This window comes from Theobroma cacao, chromosome 6 (assembly GCF_053813885.1).
Source record: "Theobroma cacao isolate CCN51 chromosome 6, ASM5381388v1, whole genome shotgun sequence".
Lineage (NCBI taxonomy): Eukaryota > Viridiplantae > Streptophyta > Magnoliopsida > Malvales > Malvaceae > Theobroma > Theobroma cacao.
In genome coordinates, this window is record NC_142644.1 from 24,593,248 (window position 1) to 24,615,422 (window position 22,175).

General features: G+C 35.9%; 2 protein-coding genes and 1 pseudogene across 4 annotated transcripts; 1 reads left to right on the forward strand and 2 right to left on the reverse strand.

The window, feature by feature from the left end:
- Positions 1 to 1,556: 1,556 nt before the first annotated feature.
- On the reverse strand, positions 1,557 to 11,621 carry LOC18596102 (dentin sialophosphoprotein-like protein). Of its 3 annotated transcripts, none has more exons than XM_007024370.3 (12): positions 10,996 to 11,621; positions 9,059 to 9,285; positions 7,650 to 7,717; positions 7,045 to 7,116; positions 6,502 to 6,809; positions 6,302 to 6,370; positions 6,133 to 6,221; positions 3,265 to 5,490; positions 3,062 to 3,139; positions 2,844 to 2,955; positions 2,131 to 2,181; positions 1,557 to 2,030 (listed from the first exon to the last, which is right to left on the reverse strand). In XM_007024370.3, the coding sequence occupies exons 1-12, from the start codon at positions 11,344 to 11,346 to the stop codon at positions 1,980 to 1,982; spliced, it is 3,702 nt and encodes a 1,233-aa protein (XP_007024432.2). In that variant the 5' UTR covers positions 11,347 to 11,621; the 3' UTR covers positions 1,557 to 1,979. The 3 variants fall into 3 exon arrangements, with proteins under 3 accessions (XP_007024432.2, XP_007024431.2, XP_088663562.1); XM_007024369.3 differs by having other exon boundaries at positions 6,502 to 6,860; XM_088807436.1 differs by lacking the exons at positions 7,650 to 7,717; positions 9,059 to 9,285; positions 10,996 to 11,621 and having other exon boundaries at positions 6,502 to 6,901; positions 7,045 to 7,097.
- Positions 11,622 to 12,766: 1,145 nt separating this feature from the next.
- On the forward strand, positions 12,767 to 20,253 carry LOC18596103 (ubiquitin carboxyl-terminal hydrolase 6-like). Its single transcript, XM_007024375.3, has 18 exons — positions 12,767 to 12,902; positions 13,769 to 13,914; positions 14,064 to 14,099; positions 14,204 to 14,311; positions 15,982 to 16,082; positions 16,192 to 16,318; positions 16,758 to 16,817; positions 16,905 to 16,972; positions 17,247 to 17,297; positions 17,806 to 17,914; positions 18,322 to 18,410; positions 18,597 to 18,666; positions 18,852 to 18,932; positions 19,018 to 19,113; positions 19,200 to 19,248; positions 19,630 to 19,749; positions 19,846 to 19,920; positions 20,096 to 20,253. The coding sequence occupies exons 1-18, from the start codon at positions 12,893 to 12,895 to the stop codon at positions 20,149 to 20,151; spliced, it is 1,452 nt and encodes a 483-aa protein (XP_007024437.2). The 5' UTR covers positions 12,767 to 12,892; the 3' UTR covers positions 20,152 to 20,253.
- Positions 14,873 to 15,903, reverse strand: LOC148762219 (high mobility group B protein 6 pseudogene; annotated as a pseudogene).
- Positions 20,254 to 22,175: the final 1,922 nt, after the last annotated feature.

Consider the following 22,175-nt stretch of genomic DNA (forward strand, 5'->3'; position numbering starts at 1 on the left):
CTAGGATTAATCATTTTGGCTTTGTATCATGCAAAACTCCACCATTCTGGTGCTGATTTTATAAGAAAGAATTTGATTTGTGCATACATGTACACACATACATAAAGCAAAAGAAACCAGATAGATTCAGATGCAAATAAAGAACATCACAAACCAGTTTGAAAAAAATGTGAAATTTTCATGCATCTTTGGTGTTCTTCCAGCAATTTCAATTTCTAATCTACTTTCCAAATGAACCTGCATAAATATTGCCAAAAGTGGAATGCCCTGTGAAATGATATCTCAACTTAAGAAGGAAAGGAATAAAAGCAAGTGTTCCTTTGTGAAAAGCAACCAAGCTGATTGTGCAACTCAGAATCAAGAACAAGAATCTGTTTTGCTTTATACATTTGGCATTATCCAGGAAGAATTTTTGTCAGATTCATAAATAATGATGCAAAACTTTCTTTTTCTAGGAGGAGATAATCTTCTTTCTCATCCACTGGCTTCTCATAAGCTCATTCAAAGATCGCAGCTGCAGCCAAGAAAGGTGTTTATATAATCAAAGAATGGTTCTGATAAAGCCACTGTATTTTTTATTCATATTTCAACTATTTTTTTGGGCATAAGCAACCCCTCGAATTTGCACTAGCGAAACCACTCAAGAATTAATCAAAACATTTAGGTAAGGTAAAGTAAATGATGCCACTAAAGTCCAAATACCATAAAGAGACCATAGTACCTCAAAGGGAGTTATCTCTAGCAGATGCATGGCAATGACAGTCCACATTTAAGGTGGTGCTTGCTGCATTACATCTTGCCCTTAACCTCTTTTTGGCAACAAAAATAGTCTGGAGGAATTTGAAATCCAACTCCACCCCAGGGAGGGTGCTTGAAATCAAATGAAAGTTAAATTCATTTAATTTGGGAACGTTTAGTAGCGAATTTATTAATGAAATTCATTTAGAATAAATCACAATATTGCTTGGAATTAAAAAGCTTGTACAAAAAGGGCATTCATTATCCAATAACAATCATGCAAGGAAAATTTCAACAGTACCTCCAAGCAGCATAAATGAAGATTAGATTCTGGTTTCCAGACTGGTAATATAATCTGCAACAACAAAGGCCATAAAAGTGAAATGCCGAGGCTATGCTATGGAGAAACTCTTCACCCTGTTCTAAGTGTTAGAAAAGTAAAACGAGAACATAAAAATGTAGTACTGCTGCTCCTTTGTATGTTAACAAGTGGGAATTGCAATCCCATCTGATCTTCCCTTTACTTTGTTCCAAAAATTATAGGGTTAAACTATGAATCTTAACTCTTCAATTAAAGGGATAACACCCAACAGATCAAGCATGGCTTATATAACTATTTATAACCAGAAGCACCAACTTAAAAAGGGGTGATGCTTAAAGTTTCTGTTTTGCGATAGTCGAAAGTGCTATCTTACTTGCTACCATCCTCAAAATGCCTGTCATATGGCATGTTACAGTTACAGCCACAAATACATTTCTACTACCAGACAAGATCCATCTTGATGAAAGGGATAAAAAGTATTATACTCCTATTGAGCTGAAGTCTAAACAATGCTTGGGCATCTTTTTTTTTTTTTTTTCCTTTCTTATTTTTTCAATCATTTGTATACACATTGCAATAAATTGTTGGTTGCAAGCAAAACTAAAGCAAGCTGTAAAAAAAAACTACAAAATTGAGGGCCAAAAGCCAAAATTCTACACATTATACACACACCCAATTTGGGTAGAGCCAACCTTCAATTTTTACCCTCAATGGCCATGGAGTAGAGTGTGACGTAATCGTATCACCTTGAACCATCTATAACCATTTACAAGTGCTCCAATCTTAGAGAAGGAAAGCAACATATCACTGTTGCGCGAATCCCCCAGCAAGGCAATGGAGAAATAGGTATCACTGATTGCAGCTTAGATATGAAAGAAGAGGATCCAATCTGTCGGGAGAAGTTTGGCATAATTCACTATCAATCTATTGAATGTGACTGAGCATACTCATGAAGCCTCTGCTTAAGGTTCTGCAATAAGGGAGAACCTCAGAATTACTAATCATAAGGAAAGGGAAGAGAGGGGAGAGAGAGAGAGAGAGACAGATTAAAATATAGTACTAGCAATCACCTTTAATTCATAATGGAGCACAACAAATATTTTCTTCAGTCTTTTGTGCCTCTGCAAATCAAAACAGCACTTCAGTCAGAACAGAATTCCTACAGGAAAATTTTCAATTTTAAAAGTAAAAGAAGGATAGACATGACTCAAGCAAATACTAGGAGCATTTCTGAAGCCAGGCGATAAGGCATATAACAGTGACAATTTCAACACTCCTTGCATTTCTCAATAATAGAAAATACTGAAATTTTCAGACAAGATCAAAGCAACAGATACCATTCAAGTTCATTAAGACTGTAACCACAAAAGATTCTGCTTGTTATCCAATTATTATTATGCACAAACTTCTTCCAGACAATCACATGAGAAAGTAATTTCGACGCTAGTCAATGATCTTATCCATCACACTGTTCTGCTCATCATCTGAAGATCCTCCTTATATAAGAGAAGATTGCTTGCTTCTCAGCCATTTATCATCTTCTTACTACATTAAATCACAGTATATGAATGTAGGGCCATGTAGGCAGAATTCTAACTTTAAACTGCATTAATATTTAAACTTTATATTACACTGAAATTCAATTTATCAGGCAAATAGAATGATTAGACAAAATCTTGTCAGTCGGTTCCACATCTAGAGACATTCTGCTATCATTAAGAAAAAGGATATATCGTAAAGAAACAAAGGATATATCATAAAGAAACTAGATAGAGAAATATACCATTCCACACTGTTGATAAGACTCCAGCAATAGATTCAAGGTCTTATAATATTTATCCATGTCCCTATCTTTCGAATATTCGAGGTCCTTACCCAGCTTTTCAAAGTCATTCCTATAAGTGAGAGGTTATGCCAAACAGCAGTTCATCAAACAAGTCAGAACACAAATACAAAATGCGGCAAGACCTCATAAATGAGCAAAGCAATTCCAAATAATACCTATAAGTTTGTAGGGTCTTGTCCAAGTCATTGTAAGATTCATATTTTTCACGAAACTCATTCATATATTCTTCATACCTAACATAAAAAACACAAAAAATAGTTAGTTTCAATTAGATGTCACAGTCCTCTAAAATTCAACATGGCCATGATCATTTAAAAGAAACAGTCAAACAGATACATCAACAAATATAACTACTTACTGAGATGAATCCTTGATTGGTCCCCTGTACTCTGGCTCATCTTTTTCATGCTTAGAATAAGGACAACACTCTTCATCAGAAGAAGACCCCCTTTTCCTTCGACCATTAACATTGCCCTCCGCCAAAACTGTATCCTTACGCCCATCAGTCACATCCACCATTTTATTAGATGCAAGTGTTTTACTGTCCTTTATGACCTGGGACACTGATCCTCGTTTTGATTCCTGCGGTTGTGAGGCACTAGCTGGTGCTTTCTTGTGGCTTTCACCATAACCCTCCAGATCAACTCCCAGTTTTGCACCAGTTTCATTCTGTCTGGTTTTACTACTAGTATCTGCCAATTTGTTAGAGTGTGACCCAACTTCTGGACGGTCTACTCTTGAGAGATGTTGCGGCTGAGACTGAACAACCCTAAGATGTGATCTTGTCAAATCTTCAACATGATATTCTGGGGTTCTTCTAAGCCCGCTTAGATTGGGTGGAGATGGCTTTCCTGAATCCCAATTTGTCTTCCCAACAGATTTGCCCCTGCTGAGATCAGGATTAAAGTTCTCTGAGGTGCTTGGTCCACTGCCTGACTGTTTAAAGGAACTTTTTCTCTCAAATTGCTTCTTTATTGGAGTTTCCTCAACCAATGGCTCACGAATCTCGCCTAACTCTAAGTGTGAAAGCTCTCTTTGGAGCATATTGCTTTTCCCATTAACCGGATATCTATCTGCAGTAACCCTGCTGTTATCCTTCGGGGGAGAATTAATGTATGAGCTTGAAATTTGTCCAGCATCCTTGAACTTTCCAACAGTTTCACCAAGTTTCCTGTGATGAAAATCAGAGGGCACAGCATTTTTACCTCCAGCACCACCTTCCTTAGTATTTCTTGGTAACTTTTTGTCCTTCATTAAACCATCCTCATTTTGAGTGTCCCTAGAAGGGTTATCCTTTTGAATGAAATGACCTTCATGCACACTCTTCTCAGAGAACTTACGACCATGTCCTGAGCTCTCAGTATGTTTCATAGGCCTTTCTGCTGCAATAGTAGCCTTTGCCCAAGCACCTTGATCAGAAGGCCTACGACCAGATTGATGAAAATCTGAACTAGATTTTCTTGGAAACACCTGATTGTATCCCTTTTGAGAGCCAAAATCAGCATGTTCTTCTCTGTCACCTTTATTCATCATTTGAACAGAAGAGCTTTGGTAAGGGTCATCTATGGGTCTATTAGGAGAAAAATTACGAATACTCCCAAAAAAATTGGGATCTCTACTCCCAGAAACATGCGGTTGAGACAAGCTTTCTGACTTCAATCTTTTAGTACGTTCAGACTTCTCATCTATGTGCTTCAGATCAGATCCTCTTTTGGATTTAGCTTTGGGTAACCTCTCAGAGTTATCAGATTGCTCATGCCTGACACTATCCTTAACAAGATTTTCTGCATCATCAAACAGATTTCCTATGAAATTTTGACGCTCCTGGAGTTCATCACAATCAGATGAAGAGGGTTTTGCTCCTTCCTCAGGTTTTTCACCCTCTTTTCTAGTACTGACAGCCATTCCAATTTGCTGTTCATCTTCAGGCAAGTCTTTCTCAATGTCGACACCATCTGATCCATGACCTTCAACATCAACAGCATCAGATCCATTACCTTCAATATCAACTGCATCAGATCCATCACCATCTTGATTTTCATCCATCCCATTCTGTAAAGGCCTGTCATGTTCAGTTTGCCATGGTATAGGTGATTGCACCACTCCTGGTTCAGAGGCCTGTAAATCCTGCTTGGTCTCTTTGTAATCATCACTTGTCATTATATCCACATCCTCATCAGACCCTTCCTTGCTGTTGGAAGAAGCATCACTTTCACTGTCACTGCTACTACCGCTCCCACTTCCTGCTGGGCTTCCACTCCTGCTCCTACTCCTACTGCGGCTTCCACTGTCACTTCCACTATCACTGCTGTCACTGTCACTATCACTATCACTTCCACTGTCACTAGCACTATTTGCCTGCCCCTCACTATTGTCAGAAGCTTTTCTGTCACCGCCCAAATCAGGTGAATGTTGTTGGATGTCAATTTGTTCTAACACATTTGATTCTACCCCAAGTTTAGAGTCTAAATGGTTCTGTTCCTCCATTTCACTAACTTTCTCCACTATGCTTGCTACTGGAGCAGGGGTCTGGTCATGGTTTTCTTCAGGAGCTGGAGTCTGATGATGGTTATCTTCAGGTGAACTGCAAAATAAAGACAAACAACATTATGGCATGCTGCATGTGTTTATTGATAACTATGTTAGATTATCATTAAACAGAAAACAACAAGAAGATTAATAATAACCATAGTAACAATTAATTCCAGATAATCAAGAAAAATTTTAATGGCATGAGATTCCACAAATTGTTAAATCTGAAGCTACCTAAACAATGAGTTCCCTAAACGCACAGACTAAATAAAAATAAAAATGGATAATTACATGAAACATTACATTTTGAATTTCATCCATTGAATAGCAGTGCTTGTAAGAGAAAAAGTCATTGTCTCTTTTTAGTAGATCAAAGCTAACCTATCTATATATACAAAACTTAGTTAAAGTCTTTCTTAGCTTCCCTATTAAAATCACGTCCTGAGTTAAAATTGCAGACTCAACATTGACCTCACCTTGAACTTTTAACATTAACTCTCCAATGCTAAGTGAACAATTAGACATGTAGTAATTTCATTGAGGAACCTAAGGAACTTCACCTCAGTCCTCAGTCCTACCTATATATAATAAGAATAGCATCAACTATGAACATGAAAAAAAAAAAAGGCAAGAGAATTCAATTTCAATAAAAATTGATCAAATTAAGCCCATTGGAAATAAGAATGGCAGGTACCTTCCACTTTCAGACGAAGGTTTCTTTAAGCTATCCAACTCCACTCCTGGTTTCAAGAAATATCTACCTGGAGCTTGGAAAGTTGCAATCTGGTGCTCAAAAATAAAGGAAGGCATAAGATCACATACTATTCTTAAAAATAGTTGCATCAAGGATTTCCATTGCTTACTTTTTTTACAATTGTCTCAATCTTTCGGGCCGAGTTTGGAATTGTGTCCCCAACAGCTTTCTCTAAGGCCTGTAGCCATTTCAGAGAGAGAGAGAGAGTAAGAGATAAAATGATCCAAAATGAAAGTGAAGCCAACAACATACACCATCAGCAAAAGAGATACAATTATTTTAAAACTTTCACTTAATCCTTGCCCTTACCTTTAAGCTCATCCCCTTGGGATTCTCCTTCAGTAGAGTAATCAGCAGACTCTGCAAGTCCATTGGCTTAGGTCCAAAGTTTCCTCTGCGCCCAGGCATCTCACGCACTGCACCAGTAGCCCTGGTTGGTATTTCTTTCTCAGAGCTGGAAGCATTTTCTTTGCTCTTCACCTGGGGAGGCATGACATCCTCAATGCCTGAGTGAACCTTGGAGATATTTCCTATTCCAATAGGAGATGCTGCAGCACCAGAGCGCTCAGGTGGAGACGGTATAGGGGAAGTTGAGCGTCCTCCTTTTGCATTAGAAGCTGAAATTAATCCAGATTTATAGCCAGACTTAGGAGGGCCTCCAACAGCCGCTGGTGCATGACACATACATTGCAAAAACTTATTAAGAAACCTAAACAGAAGCAAAAAAAACTGAAACCATTTAAAAGTATAATCTCAACAACTCTTACAGATTGTTACTTTTGGAGAGACCATGCAAAAAACATAAGATAGTTTTCATACTTTAATTAATTAAATGAGATTCAAATGATTTACCTTGAGCCGTCTCAACTTTCCGCTTCTTAAAAGCAGGCTCCTTCTTCTTGAAGTGTGACTTCCACGGACTAGCTGGAAACATAAGAGACATATAACACTGAGATTTAAGCTTTAAAAAGTGATCTTCTTTTATCTTAAATGTTCTCTACCAGCAACTACTTTCCGTGAAAATCATTTTAAATGGGTTTTTTTCTTCCATAATATTTTAGTATGTATCATGCACACGAGTTAGTTTTCCTAAAGCAATTGAAGTCCAAGGCTAGCAATACATATCAGAAGAATAATCGTCAATACTGTGGGAATGTGGGATTGCATGAATGAAAAAGTAGGTTGAAGATGCCATCTTGATTAGCATGGGCATCAAAGCAATTTAATAAGCAGCATATGAGTAGGACCTCAAAAGAAAATTAAATCCACAAATAAAGCACCATAAGGACATATGCGAGGGAAGAGATCTTAAATAGACCTAAGTCCTAGCATACCCTCATCGTAATGCTTCTTACTACATCAGTACCTTTCTACATGTCAGAAAAGGCAAATATAGTGACTACGGGTTATGGAAGTAAAGAGAGGGCACAAACATAACATCACAAATAAAAGCTTACCCTCAGCAGCAGCTAATTGCTTTATTTGATTCTTCATGGAAGGGTTTCCATGGTCTAATACAATAGCTCTGTCATCAATACCAAAAGAAGAAAGGATAAAATCAATAATCATCATTTAACTTAACCTTATTTCCAGAAGTACCCAGCAATATAAGAATGTAGCATCGTATAATATTTACAACACTGAATAACCAGGATGACATAAAATATAAAAGAAAAGCCAGAGTTTCTTCACGAAACATAATCAGATAGAAGAATCCAAAATTTTAATGCTCGGAAACGATAAAAATTGACTAAAATCCAGACTAAGCTTCTTAATCAGAAGGGTTTCTGAAATTGTTTGAGTTGCTGTCTCTGCAATTGTATTGGGAGAGTTATGCACATCTCTTTTCTGAATGTTCATTTTCAGCTCATATCCATTCTGAGTTCTTAAGGAAGCACTATGACATCAGAAATACTGCAAAAGATTCGGTGGTGAGCTTTGGCTATTTTGATGATAGATAAGCAAAGTGAGAAGAATTATTTAGCTGCTATTATATATTGAATCTGAATGAGAGAACAATAGTTTTAGGAGGTGATTTAAAAGATTATATTTAGCAAATTATTATCGATATTGATTTGAGACTAATTTGATTGAGTTACTATAGGTAGATTAAGAACAGTTTATTTATAACTGAAACACGGGAGGTGAGCTTCAATGTGAGAAAGAACCCTTGTAATGGATGAAGCATAATGTTTTAAACAATGGTGATGGATCTCTATCTGAGAATACATGAGGATATGAAAGTGTTCTGAAGAATTCTCAAGGTGATGCAGAGCTTGCTTTCACAGAAATTTGCTTGCCTACAACTGTTCCACAGCATTAATTAGAAGAAATAAAAAAAGACCCAAAGATTGCACTTCTGCATAGCATTTCCCTTATTACTGTTTCTTCATGTTCTCACAATGCTATCAGGATTTGAAGAGAAGGGAGAGATGGCCTTGCAGGGCTAAAAGACTGGTTCAGGAGATAATGAAATTTCAGCAGAGTTTTGATCAATGTATCGGCAAACATGTGTATGGAGAAACCAATTCTCTACCTAATTATTCTGTAGCATTTTGTGGTATTGCATGAGGTGTCCACAAAAAGAAGTTGTCTTTATTTACCCCAAAAAGGGACAGAAAGAACTTGTCTCTTTGACATTTGTCTATTATTTACATGTTATATGTGATAAAAACATTTGTATTTTGATAACCAATTATAGTTGAATATATATATATATATATATATATATATATATATATATATATATATATCTTGATCTAACTCATGCTAACTGGACAGAAGCTGACAAAAAGTAGGTTAAAAGAGAGAAATAAATATGCATGCTTACGTAATGACTACAAGAAAACCATCCTAGCTAACATACTTGCGTGATTTATGTTTGCGCTCAGCTTCCTCTGACCGCATCTTAACATGGTTTGTCATTGACTCATCCAAGACGCGTTGAACATTCAACTTCCGCCAAGCACACCCAGATTCAACAAGCAAACCATTTCCATCTTCACCACTTTGACGTTCTTCATATATATCACATAGATCAACAAATTCCCGTGACCATGTAAACCTAAACTCCTTGCCACCAACATCAATGACCTGCACAAGCGATGACAAATTAGAAACAACATTTGTTGATAATTGGTAGGCCACATTTATGTACATAAGTTCTAAAAAGAACAAATGTTGAAGAGAATTCAATTGGAGCTTCTGTCACCAAATGCCTATCGAATGGTGGGAACAATTATCTATTCCAGAAAAGAATAGAACATCTAATCAAGATTTTTGGAGCAGCAACATCTCAAAACAGAAGACCATAAACTATCAAGCCCTAACCAGTTTTTCTGTATCCCATGCTACAAACTGTCATGCTTAAAAGGCCATCCTTCAATTATGAAAATGTTCTGCATAAATCCACCCAAAAACAAGTAGAAAACCATTGATGCAGTCCATAAAACAGATTGACATAAAAAGGTGCCCCAGAAAAAATGTGCAATCCAAAGAAAATCTAACGCTTCCTGCACAAAATTCTTGTGCCACTGATATGAACAATCTATTTACCATCAAATTGCGCCCATCAAACATACCATGGGAATAATACAACCTTTTGTTTATATACAAGAAATACCAACATTGGCAGATACAGATAGCACCATCATTTTAAACCAGTTGGCCTGGTAAGTTCACTATTTCTGCAATCACATCTCATTTAAGAGGTTATGGTCAGTGAACAATCCTGAAAATTGACTAATCTCCTCCTACTACATGTTAGCATGTTCTCAACCAATAACAAAGTCTGTGTACAAACTCTGCATTTTCATAATTTTACATGCTTTATTGCTGCTCCTACCTTAAGCTCCCCCCCTAGTACATCTTTTACATAAAGACTTAAGAGACATATCATAAGCAAAGGAAGAATCACCAAATTTCAGAAATAAAAGCTAAACCATCATATCATGAAAATTAACTAACAATGAAAGTTTATACAGATTGAATGTAATTGGTGCATAATGTAAATATTTCAGGAGGAAAAGAAGACTAGGCTACGCCCCAATATAGACATGCCAAGGATTACACAAACAAAATAGAAGCCAAATAGACCAAACTCCTTCATGGCCTACTAGAATCAAGAGAAGAACAACCCATTCAAAATCAAAAACCAAGCAAGCCCAGCAGAATTACCCAAAATATCCCAATAAACCACCAAAATATCCATGAAACGCTAAAAACTTAAGCACCAATATAACAAAATCCACAACCTACCCCATAAAGTCGCCCAATTTGAAGCTAAACCAGGTTGAAAAACCCGATCAACCAATTTACATTTCCATAACCAGTCGTAAACTAAGAACTACACAAACATTAACACACAACCTTGACATAGTCACACCCAAAGAAAACCATTGGTAAAACACCAAAATACAGAAAACCCAAAGATAGCCAGTAGAAAATAATCAAGAAATACATAAATTATAAACTAAATTTTATAACAATTCAAACAAGCATTACAAACATTTAAAAAGAAAAAAAGAAAACAAATTTAAGCTAAACCCAGATGAATTCTGATCAAGCAGCATGCTTTCCTACTAGTTTATCCCTATAGACCAACAAAATTCAAAGAATTGAAAGAAACAAAATAATTTAAAAATTAAGCTTAACTCGGATGAATTCCAATCAAGCAGCATCTTTCCCATTAGTTATATCCCTAAAAAGCACAAAATTACAAAACAAATAACAATTTGAAATGAATAGCAATAAAATTTTAAAAAATTATGAAAAACACAGTTAAATTCTCCTTTAAGAACTCACATTTCCACTAGGGTTAGTCGGAATTGAATCAAATTTAATTCTGGCCGTCCCTCCTTGAGCCTCAAGCCGCCTGATCTCCTCCACCAAATCTGGCGCCAACCTTATGATCATAGCGAAAGCCAAAGGATTGTTCCCAGACACAAGGGAAAAGCTCTCTTCCACAGCCGGTGCGGGTCCCAAACCGCCCCCGACCCCGGGGCGGTTACGAGGGGCGGAGCCAAGAGATAGCCTTCCAGCTGGGGCGGCGGGGCGGTGTGGCGGAGGCGGAGGGAACGAAGAGCGGTTCCGAGGGCCTCCGCCCCCACGGCCGCCACCTCCTCCGCGGCCCAGCTTCGAGGAGCCTCCGTACATTGGTTTTGCGCGAGGGGTTTACTAGATTTGTTTCCGTTGCGTTATCGAGACATGGAAAATTTTTTTTCACATGAATATTTATACGTATGCGTTTCCGTATTTGTACGAATATAAATAGAAAGAATGGCGGCGCTTGGCTTTCTTAATGGCGGAAGGCAGGGAGAGAGAAAGAGAGAGAGAGAGACAGGAGCGGAGAAGACTGCTGCGATAGAGGAGGTCAAGGAGGAGCGTGCTTTCTTGCTTTTTCTCTTTTTTCTTTGTCATTGGGAGTTTGTAAAATGTTGGAATTGACAAAATCTCCTATTTTACGCTTACCATTATTTTACAACTATAATTATCATTATCATTATCATTATTATTTTATTTTATAGTAATAATAATAGTATTATTTCTTAATTTGTTAGTGGTAATCATCTCTTTCTTTTAATATATAAAGTTTAAATTTTCCTTTTAAATTTAAATAAAAATAAAGCTGTATATGTTGTTAAAATAAATTAACTTTATTCTAACATCATAAAATGTGTGTTATTGATAGTGAATATATTTGGCATGGCATGAATATATCATGTAAGAACATAATTATTTTTGGCCAAATTAAACATAATTTAACATGAAAAAGAAACTACAATCAAAAAATACTAAAAGATTTTAGTTACATGTATTTAACTTTCATTGAGATTACTTTGTGTTAATAAGTTAATAGATATAATATTTAAAACAAAATCTTTGAATCATTTTAAAAAAATAAATTTTTATTTTTATTATATTTAATTTTTATATTTTTATTTTAAATTAAATAGATTGTTAATAATTGATTAATTATTATTACTTAAAACGTCACTTATCATTTTAGGTCATATGGTGCTAATGTGTCGTACTAATATTTCATAGTAAATAATAATATGATATATTGATATAGTATAATGATATGATTATGTAAAATTAATATCTTCTATGTCACATAAAAAATACGATTGATATTTTAATTAATGATAAAATAATAATTTATTTCAATTTTAATTATAAATTTTTTAAAATTTTATGTCAAATTAAAATAAAAATTTTTTAAAAATGATTAATGTTAGAATTTTCAAACCGTATCCCTTTAAAGTACAATTCATATTTTCAATCTATTTGACTTGCATGACTTTAATTTTAGTGCCATTAATAATTGGAATCCAAATATTAAAAGTCCAACTCATTTGTGAACAAATATGTATTTAAAAAAAAAAAAATTGGTATAAGATTTTCATAATAGGACATTATTCTTATCCAATTTTTTTAAACTTTGATCCGTTGACTACCAAAAAAAACCAACCCGAATCAATGGCGATCGGATACGGCCCGAACCAACAAGAACCGGGTTCGGAAATATTTCCCTTTCTTATTTATAAAAAGAAAAATCAAAATATCGAAACAAATATCACAGACTAAAAAATAAAATACTTTCCCTGTTCTTCAAGCCAACAAAAAAAAAAAAAAAAAAAACTCCGAAAACCCATAGTCTCTCGCTCTTTCGAGGTCGATCCCCAACAGTAATCCAATCATGCTGACAGGTTCTCTAGTCGAAACACTTTGCTGATTATTTCCATTTTCATTCATAGTTAATGTATCGTTTGGATACTACCTGGAAGGGTTTTTCTTTTTTTAAATTTCTGGTTTATTATTATTGTTGATTGATGGAACTGCTAGAACTTTTTATTTTTGGACTTCAATTTGGATTTTTTTCAAATAGGTCTTCTTGGTTTTCGGATTTTTTTATCTGGGTTTTTTGGGATTCGATTCTGTCGTCCCGTGTTTGCTCCTTTATGTGATTCTTGAGGTCGTATTTTTTTTTTTTGGTGTTTTGTGGTTATACTAGCTGTTAAAGAACTACGCTAATGTGATTGTCTGTTGTCTCAGCGTTTAATTTTGACGGGTGTAATGGTCACTTTTCTTTTTACAATTAAGTGTAGGTAGTGGAAGTAAATTATTGAGTATTCAGATATTTAATTAAAGCAATTGATTAAGGCTTCTATATTGCATCAGAAAAAATTGAACTTTATATGCACTTGAACTTTGCAGATCCATCTAACATTTGAGAAGATTCAATTTTTTAATGCTATGACCTAAGTTTTGCTTATAGGACTGAGTTTTGACTGTAAAAATAGTAACGAGTTGTAAAATGTATGAGGCAACTAGATAGACAATTTATTCACTATAAAAAAAAAGGTGAAACTATGAATGAAATTCAAAATTTCAAGTTTTATGTTGCATATTTTGGGGAAGGGTTTGATTGATGGTTAGTTAGAGAAGGAATCAGGTACCAGTGTTGAGGCTTGATCCATTCCATAGTGCCCTTTTTTTCTCCTGAGGGTTAAGGCATTTGTATTTGATATTATAATGATTTTTAACTCTTAATAATCCTCTTTGAATGTTGTAGTGAGTGTGAAATGGCAAAAGGAAGTCTTTAAGGCTGTGGAAATTGACACGAGTCAGCCTCCATATGTTTTCAAGTGCCAGTTGTTTGATCTAACTGGAGTACCCCCTGAAAGGCAGAAGATTATGGTTAAAGGTGGCTTACTGAAGGTACTTGATAGCTTTGTATAAAATAGCTAGCAAAATTGCTTGATAAAGTACTTTAACTGTTTAGTGCAAAGATTAGAGATACTAACCCGCTATTTGTCAACTTATGGTTCTCTAATGTGCCTACTTTGCTTTTTCTTTGGACAATGTAGGATGATGCAGATTGGTCTACAGTTGGGGTGAAACAGGTGAACGATCTTCATAGCACTTACTTATTTTTTCCCTCCATCCCATGCTTCTGCACATTTATCTGATAAGCATGCTGTGTCTTGTGTCGTAATGTTTTTTCCAGGGTCAAAAATTGATGATGGTGGGAACTGCTGATGAGATTGTTAAGGCCCCAGAAAAGGGCCCTGTTTTTATGGAAGATCTTCCAGAAGAAGAACAAGTGGTGTCTTTGGTAAGAGCCAATTTCACTCTCTGTTTTCTACTATCATTTTCATATTCTTCTTTGTCTCCTTTAACTGTAAAATATGTTCCTGCACTGTAATTATATGAAGAATACAATATGGTATTATTGTAGTATGTCATTTGATTTCATTGTATGTCTAGCTTTTGTCAAATAGTTAGTTACTTGTGATTTACACACTATTCAAGTGTTTGGTACTTTCCTTTGATCTCATTGAATATGAAGAAGAGCCAAAAATCACTGAGGTTGTTGGTTGACATGTATTTTTCAAAGAAGTGAAATTAATTATAGAGCCTTTGCAAGATGTACCACAAAACTTAGATGAAATCGTTCTCTACATGTTACAAGCTTCGCTTGCTTACCCTTCTGGAAAATATGGAAACAGAGGAACCTTTTTCTTTGACATCAACCAGAGAACACTGGATTGGAGCTTAAATCTTAAATTTCAGTCTGAAAGGTTTAAATTGAAACAATCAGATCCTAGTTGAAGAGCTCTTGAAGCCTAAGCTATCAAATTGACTTGGGTTCAACAAAACATCAATAGAGTCGATGTTAGCCTTCACTGTGCTGCTGCATGTTCGCCGCAACTCCTGCAGCAGGTTTTTTGTATTCCTCCAAATCTTTCTTGTATGCTTCCATGGCTTCAGCTGCTTTGGCATTCCAAATATTCTTCTCTTTCTCACTAAGTTCCTTATATTTCCCTGAAATCAGTGCATTAAGAGTAGCATTGTTCTTTCCTGGTCACTCTTGCATCAGAGTTTTCCTTGCTTCCTTACTGAACAAAAGATATGAAGAAGCAGGCTTCTTGTGCCTGTTAAAGTCAGAGCTCTGCTGCTGCTTCTTCTGGCATCTCTCTTTGTTCTTTTTAATAATATTCTCTGCCTTCTCTTTCTTCTTAAGCAGTTAAAGAGCTTCTTGTTTTTGAATTTTCATCATCTCCTCCTCTTCCTCCTTTATTGCTATCTCTTTGTTCTTCAGTCATGTTCTTCCATTCTTTGCCAGCGATTTTTGCAACCGCCAAGATGTTCTTGTTCTCTGCTAGAAGACCTGCTCTTCTCTTATCGGAGAACAAGAAAATTGCTGACCTTGGTTGCTTTGGCTTCAACGGATCCCTTTCTTTCTTGGTCGTCTTGGTCTCCTCTGCTTCCTGTCTGAACTGCAAGTACTGTTCAAGTAACTCCATTGCAGTCTTCTGCTTATGCTCATCTTCCAAGAGCTTCATGGCTTCACTCTTGTGCTTCTCTTTTGCAATCACCTGCCAATAGGCTACCTATCTGTAAATATGCTCATCTTCCTCATATGATAAATGTTTTATGGATTTGACTGTTTTTGTATTAACGAATGGTTGCATATTAGCTAACTATTCTTAATCTGATATTGGACTCAGTTGAGTTTCAGTTGTTTAACCTGAGTTTATTCAGAGCAATTCCTTGTATCTTTTTGGGGTGTTATGTGTCAGTGAGAGAGGGAATTGACAAGAGGCCGTAACTTGATTGTTTTTTTTGTTTAGTTTTAATTTTCCTTTATCTCTTGTTGATACAATTTACAATCAACTCAAGTCCTAATCTATGTTTTGGGTTCATTCTTAGTCTTTGTAATTTGTTCCTTTTCCTTAGCCTTGCAACTTTGGTCTCTTACCTAGTTCATTTTTGTATATTCAGGGTCATAGTGCTGGGCTATTTAACCTGGGAAATACCTGCTACATGAATTCCACAGTACAATGCCTGCACTCTGTTCCAGAGTTGAAGTCTGCTTTAGTAAAGTAAGTTTTTCTTCTGTACCTAAAAATAAATTATGTGAGAATCTGGCACTATACTTTCATGTTTTTCATATGATGCGGATATAATGTACACTGTCTTAATTGTGATCAGGTATTCACATTCAGGAAGAAGCAACGATTTGGATCAGACTTCTCATATGTTGACAGTTGCAACTCGTGATTTATTTAGTGAACTTGATAAAAGTGTCAAGCCAGTTGCGCCTATGCAATTTTGGATGGTATGTTTTCTTTGTTTCTTGTCACACATATTCGCATCTCCATGTTCTCTCTGATCTGTGAAGTTCATAGGATATCACTCAATGGAAGAAATAGATCTGCTAGAATTTAGGTGAAATTATAGTATGTAGCATGTGGCGAGTTTGTCTTAGGTTGTGCTCTTCTATTTTTTATATTTACATTAGGCAAAAGTTCATGGAAATGGTGTAATACTGTGCCTTGTCAAACATTATTTTGCTGATTTTGTAGAACTCTTTTTTCCAAGCAGTCTACTCTTTTAGTGCTGGAGCTCCATGTAAATATTTTTTGTGCTGTTGTCAACAGAGTTGTTGCTTTGTTCTTTATAGTTGATTAAAAGCTTCTGTTATTTTGGTTTTTTGTTGCTAAACTTAGTTTAATGAATTTTGGAGAACTCATTGTTTATATGTATTGTGGTTGTAGGTATTGCGTAAAAAGTATCCTCAATTTGGCCAGTTGCATAATGGTGTATTCATGCAGCAGGTGTTTAATTCTTGATCTACTGTACATAATACTCTTCCTGTTTTAGATTTGTTTATGTGCTGATATGTAACTTGGAATTTTATATAGGATGCTGAAGAATGTTGGACACAACTATTATACACCCTTTCTCAGTCACTTCGATCACCAGGTTCCAGGTAGTTTTCTTGTTCTTTGTCATTTAGATCTGTAAGCTTTGCTTACCGGCATAAGTTTGAGCAATATCCATGGCGCTCTTGATAATTGAAAGTTTCACACACATCTCACTTTAAACCATTCATTTTATCAAACATTTTCAGCAAAATTAGGGTTTTTTATTTTGAGCAGTTATGTCTTGCATAGTTCTTTTGGTACTACAGTGTTTTACTAGCATGTACCTCTACACTTATTTAGAAGAATAATACTATTCTCTCTCCTTTTTTTTTTTTGCAGTGAAAATCTTGATACTGTAAAGGACCTTTTTGGTATTGAACTTGCAAGCAGGTAGATATCTACAGATTTGGTCATTGGTCCATATTATTATTTAAAGATAATAGTAGCAAGTTAGACGGTTTATATATGCCATGTTCTGTAACTTTTGGATAATTGTTGCTGCTATTCAAACTCCAACTGCAGCTGTCCGCGTTAGAAATAAAGATAAAAGTAAACCATCAGTATACTAACTGGGGAAAAGATAAACAAGATCAGACTTCAAATAGTTTAGACAAGCAAACCAGAACATCCCTTGTCTTCTCATGCCTGCATCGAAGTAGTTTATGTAGTTTCTACAGTTCAAAGGACATGAATTTTCTGTTCTTTCTTTGCTTTATGTTATTTTTGAGATAATTATCTACCCAATATCTAGCTGACTGGTTCACATGCCCCAAGTTTATGTATTACCTAGCAATGCATTGTACAACTTGCTGCCTTTCATATAATTTTGTTTCTCTTTATCTAAAGGGTTCTTGATAATTTAGCCTTCTTTTATTATCCAACCATGTTTGATTGCTAGGATACATTGCCAAGAGAGCGGTGAAGAAAGCTCTGAAACAGAATCAGTTTACTCACTAAAATGCCATATTTCACAAGAGGTGAACCATTTGCATGAAGGTCTAAAGCATGTAAGTTTTACCAGCAATCAACTATATATGAATAAAGTACATCCATTCCTGTGTGCAATTGATTTCTTTTGATAGTCTTGTAACTTTGTGCCTGAATGAAAAAGATTTGAGTTTGGGGCAGTTACTGGGTTCAGAGCCCTGCTGCCACTGATTGCACTTCTGATGGGCTTTAATTTATCCAAATTCATTTAAGAAATGGAATAACAAATTTAATATATTGGAGTTAATTTAATCTTTTTTTCTTTGATGAGTGGTTTATCCTAGCCACTCTGCCTTGCACATGCTATTACAAACTATGTTAATGTCTATTACTGTTCATCCTTTTCTATTTTCATCAGTAATCCAATGATGCATCTTCTTCTTAATCCTTTGACAGTTGACATGAATAAGAAGGTTTTTATATGTAGGGTTTGAAATCAGAATTGGAAAAGGCTTCTCCTGCCCTGGGGCGTAGTGCAATTTACTTGAAAGAGTCTCGAATAAATGGCTTGCCAAGGTAACCGATGGCTTCTTTACATCATCTATATATAATGTACGGTAGTCTGCTCAATGTAACGTCAGATTTCTTTCTGATGTCCATTTGCTATTTTCATGCTTCATACTGTCCTCATGTTTTCTTGGAACAGAAGAACTTTCTGGTAACTTTTTTTTTTTTTTTGGTTTTTTGGGTGAATTCTGACAGGTATTTGACTATTCAGTTTGTCCGGTTTTTCTGGAAGAGGGAGTCAAATCAAAAGGCTAAGATATTGCGTGTATGCAAATTTTATTTTGACTTGGCACATGATTAGATTTTTTATATGTTTTCATGAACATCATATATATATATAACCATCAAGAGATGACTTAGTAAAGGCACATAAAAAATTGAGACCCTTCTGTCTGTTTATTGAACTGTGTTGTGACTTTTAAATGACATGATATGTGTTTCCCTTTTCAGAAAGTGGATTATCCACTGGAGTTGGATGTTTATGATCTGTGTTCAGACGAACTTCGCAAACAATTGGAAGGCCCTCGCCAGGTAGCCATTTTGCCTTATTTTGATGAATAATTAGATTTCAGTTTGCAATGCATTGATCAAGTTTTTCTTGATATGCAAATTTTAGATTCTGAGGGATGAGGAAGGTAAAAAGCTTGGTTTGAAAGCTAATGAGAAGAGCTCTGGCACTAAAGATGATGATGTCAAGATGACTGATGCAGAGGTGACTAGATGATTTAGTTACAAGTGCAGACATGAAATTGCAATCCTGAGTACTTGTGTTTGATACAGTTTGTTTAATGCATGCAGGGATCATCAAATGCAAGTGGAGAATCATCTGCAACTACACCTCAAGAAGGTGAAATCCCTCGATGCCTGAAATCTCTTGTCACTCTAAACTGGTTACCAGTACTTCTATGCAGTTTATTCTCTAGATATGTATCATTTAGGGGTTGCATGTAAGGAGCCATGGTTTTCCTCTTTTAAATAAATGAATATCTGACGAATAAAATCTAAAGTTTTTGAAGCCCATTATACATGGATGAATTTCCTAGCATGAGACTGTATTAAGCTGCTATGTTTAAATAATTTCTAATTCCTCATGGTGAGCTCCTGAATAACATGATTAGACTCAAATTGTACACCATAGTTCTCTGTGAAGTTGCAATTATATTCCTCAAGTAATATATGGGATACTTTACACTCTTCACAGATTGATTTCTCACTTCGTCTTTTACAGGGGTTCTCTCTGACAAGGAATCACGTTTGACTGGGATTTATGATTTGGTTGCTGTGCTCACCCACAAAGGTCGAAGTGCTGATTCAGGGCATTACGTTGCTTGGGTCAAGCAAGAAAGTGGTCAGTTCCCTGGAATAGTTCGTTCAGGACTTTATATCTATGCCATGTGGTTTACGTATTATTATTGTAATAATTAATAATTGTCACTAATTACAGGGAAATGGATTGAGTTTGATGATGATAACCCTATTCCTCAGCGGGAGGAAGACATTGTTAAACTGTCTGGAGGAGGTAATCTTCAACCTGACCTTTATGAAATTCTAACGCATCTTGTTCTGTCACTCATAAGCTGGTCTATACAAACAAACTCTAATAATAGTAATGTTTTGAACAGACAATTCATCTCATTGATTTACTGCTTACAATTAACATGCACATTCACTGACCCCTTTATTTTTGGTTGTAGGTGATTGGCACATGGCATACATCTGCATGTACAAGGCTCGAACCATAGCGATGTAATATTGTTTTGATATGTGGTGTACTTTGATTTATTTTTACATTAAACGGGAACCACCGTCGTATATTGAGAATTGTGAAATGTCCAAATAGATTTTTGCAGAATTGTGTTGTACTTATATACATTGTCATCCATGCAGTTTCTAGGGTGTGCTTTTAAATTTATTGAATTTTAAATAATATGATGGTATTTATTTGGATATCATTTTGATCAAGAGTGTCAAAATTTACAAGAGAAGCTTAATCTTGGGTCTCCACAATTATTTGTGATTTGCCATAATTTCTATTCAAATATCCATTTATCAATATCACTGCTTGTATGATTCGTGCTGTATGCAATTCTATTTTTGCCGATAAAAAACCGACTTTTGAACCATAGCCATGTATTTTTCTTATGTGCCATAAATGGTTGAGAGTTTGATGATGATTGTAATTAAGTATTGACATGAAATTAATCATTGACATTGACTGACTAGTATTGAATTGAATTGAATTGAATTGAACTGAACTGAGACCTAACATACTTGCCATTGCTGAATTTTCTCTTAGAATTTTATGAGCTTATTGCTTGAACTCGATTTGATAAGTTGTTTACAAATTCTAATGGCATAATTGTTAAAGTACTCCACATAATAAGCTGGGGAAATCAACAGTGACAGATGTGTTTCGAGTCCGTTGACGACTGGATGGAATTGGGTGCCAAAATTAGGAATGAGTCCAAGTGGCAATAAGCAATAGTTGAAGGCTTAAAGAGGAAGCAAAAGCCCTGTGCTAGTTGGATGTGACGTGACGGCCAGGGCCCGGGGCAGGGAGCTCTTTCACTTCAATCTTAAACCGACAATTTTGTTTCAACGGCAGCGTTGCTGTACAGTGTGGTGACGAGCCTGAGTGGTGAATCACGGCACCCCATTTGGTCTTCCATGATGCTGACTGCATTAATTGCGGGGAAGGAAGCAAAGTCATATCTCTTACTTTTGGACGTGGGTGCCCAAATAACAGTACAAAAACCCTCCGTGGCCACCGAGCCACACATTCACCGTTCCATTCTTTTTCGTAAAATCTGCACTACACAGTGCAGATTCACCGTTCAAATAAGATCTGCACTACACATGTACGGTTTTATTCCGTAAAGTTGGAAAAACTTTTCTCAAAAAAATGTTTTAAGTCCCAAGGAAGTATAATCACATTTTTCAACAAAAATATTTTTGACATTTATTCAGACAATTAAAAAACACATAAAATTTTATACATAATAAATTATTTTTCGATTATCGAACGAGGTTTAAGCTTACGAGAATGACATAATCAGATTCAATCTCCACCTTTATTAGCATTGACCAAACAAAAATCGCAACTGTATCTTTGATTGAGGATTAATAATATCAATCCCATTCCTGCCCTTTGAAGGTGCATCAAGTAGGATTCCAAGTTAGCCAACTGCTACCAATGCATGGAGGACCAGCACAAAAGTATGATCCAGTTTCTTGCCTTCCATGGGAATTATGCGACTCGTTGAAAATTTGAATTCAGCCATTGATCTGAGTTTTCCCCATGAGGGGTCCACCTCAACAATATAATGTATATGTTCCTTGTGGGCCTAATTTCTCCAGTTTCGGCCGAAAAGGATTAGGGGAGCCCTGTACATGTGGTTGGTTGCAGATGACATTGCTAAACCAAAGGGGTGGTCCAATTCTCAAACGCATTATAGTGGGTGGCCCATGAGGCAGAGAGAGAGCAGCAGCAGCAGCATTTGATGATTCAACTCCTCTAGTTGAAAAATCAGCACATCAATTAGTCACACATGGATTGATTCTTCCAAACCTACCACTTCCTCTTAGATTGTAGCTATTAGGCAATCCTTGCCAAATTAGGACCCTGCCTGCTTTGCAAATCTGCTTTCAACCTTGAACGCCCCTAGTCACCTAGCACTACAACCCATGTGTTTCCGTATCATGTTACTCTACAAACACAACATGAAACGAGAGGAGAGGGAATTGTGCTTGTCCACACCTCACAAATTCCTATAA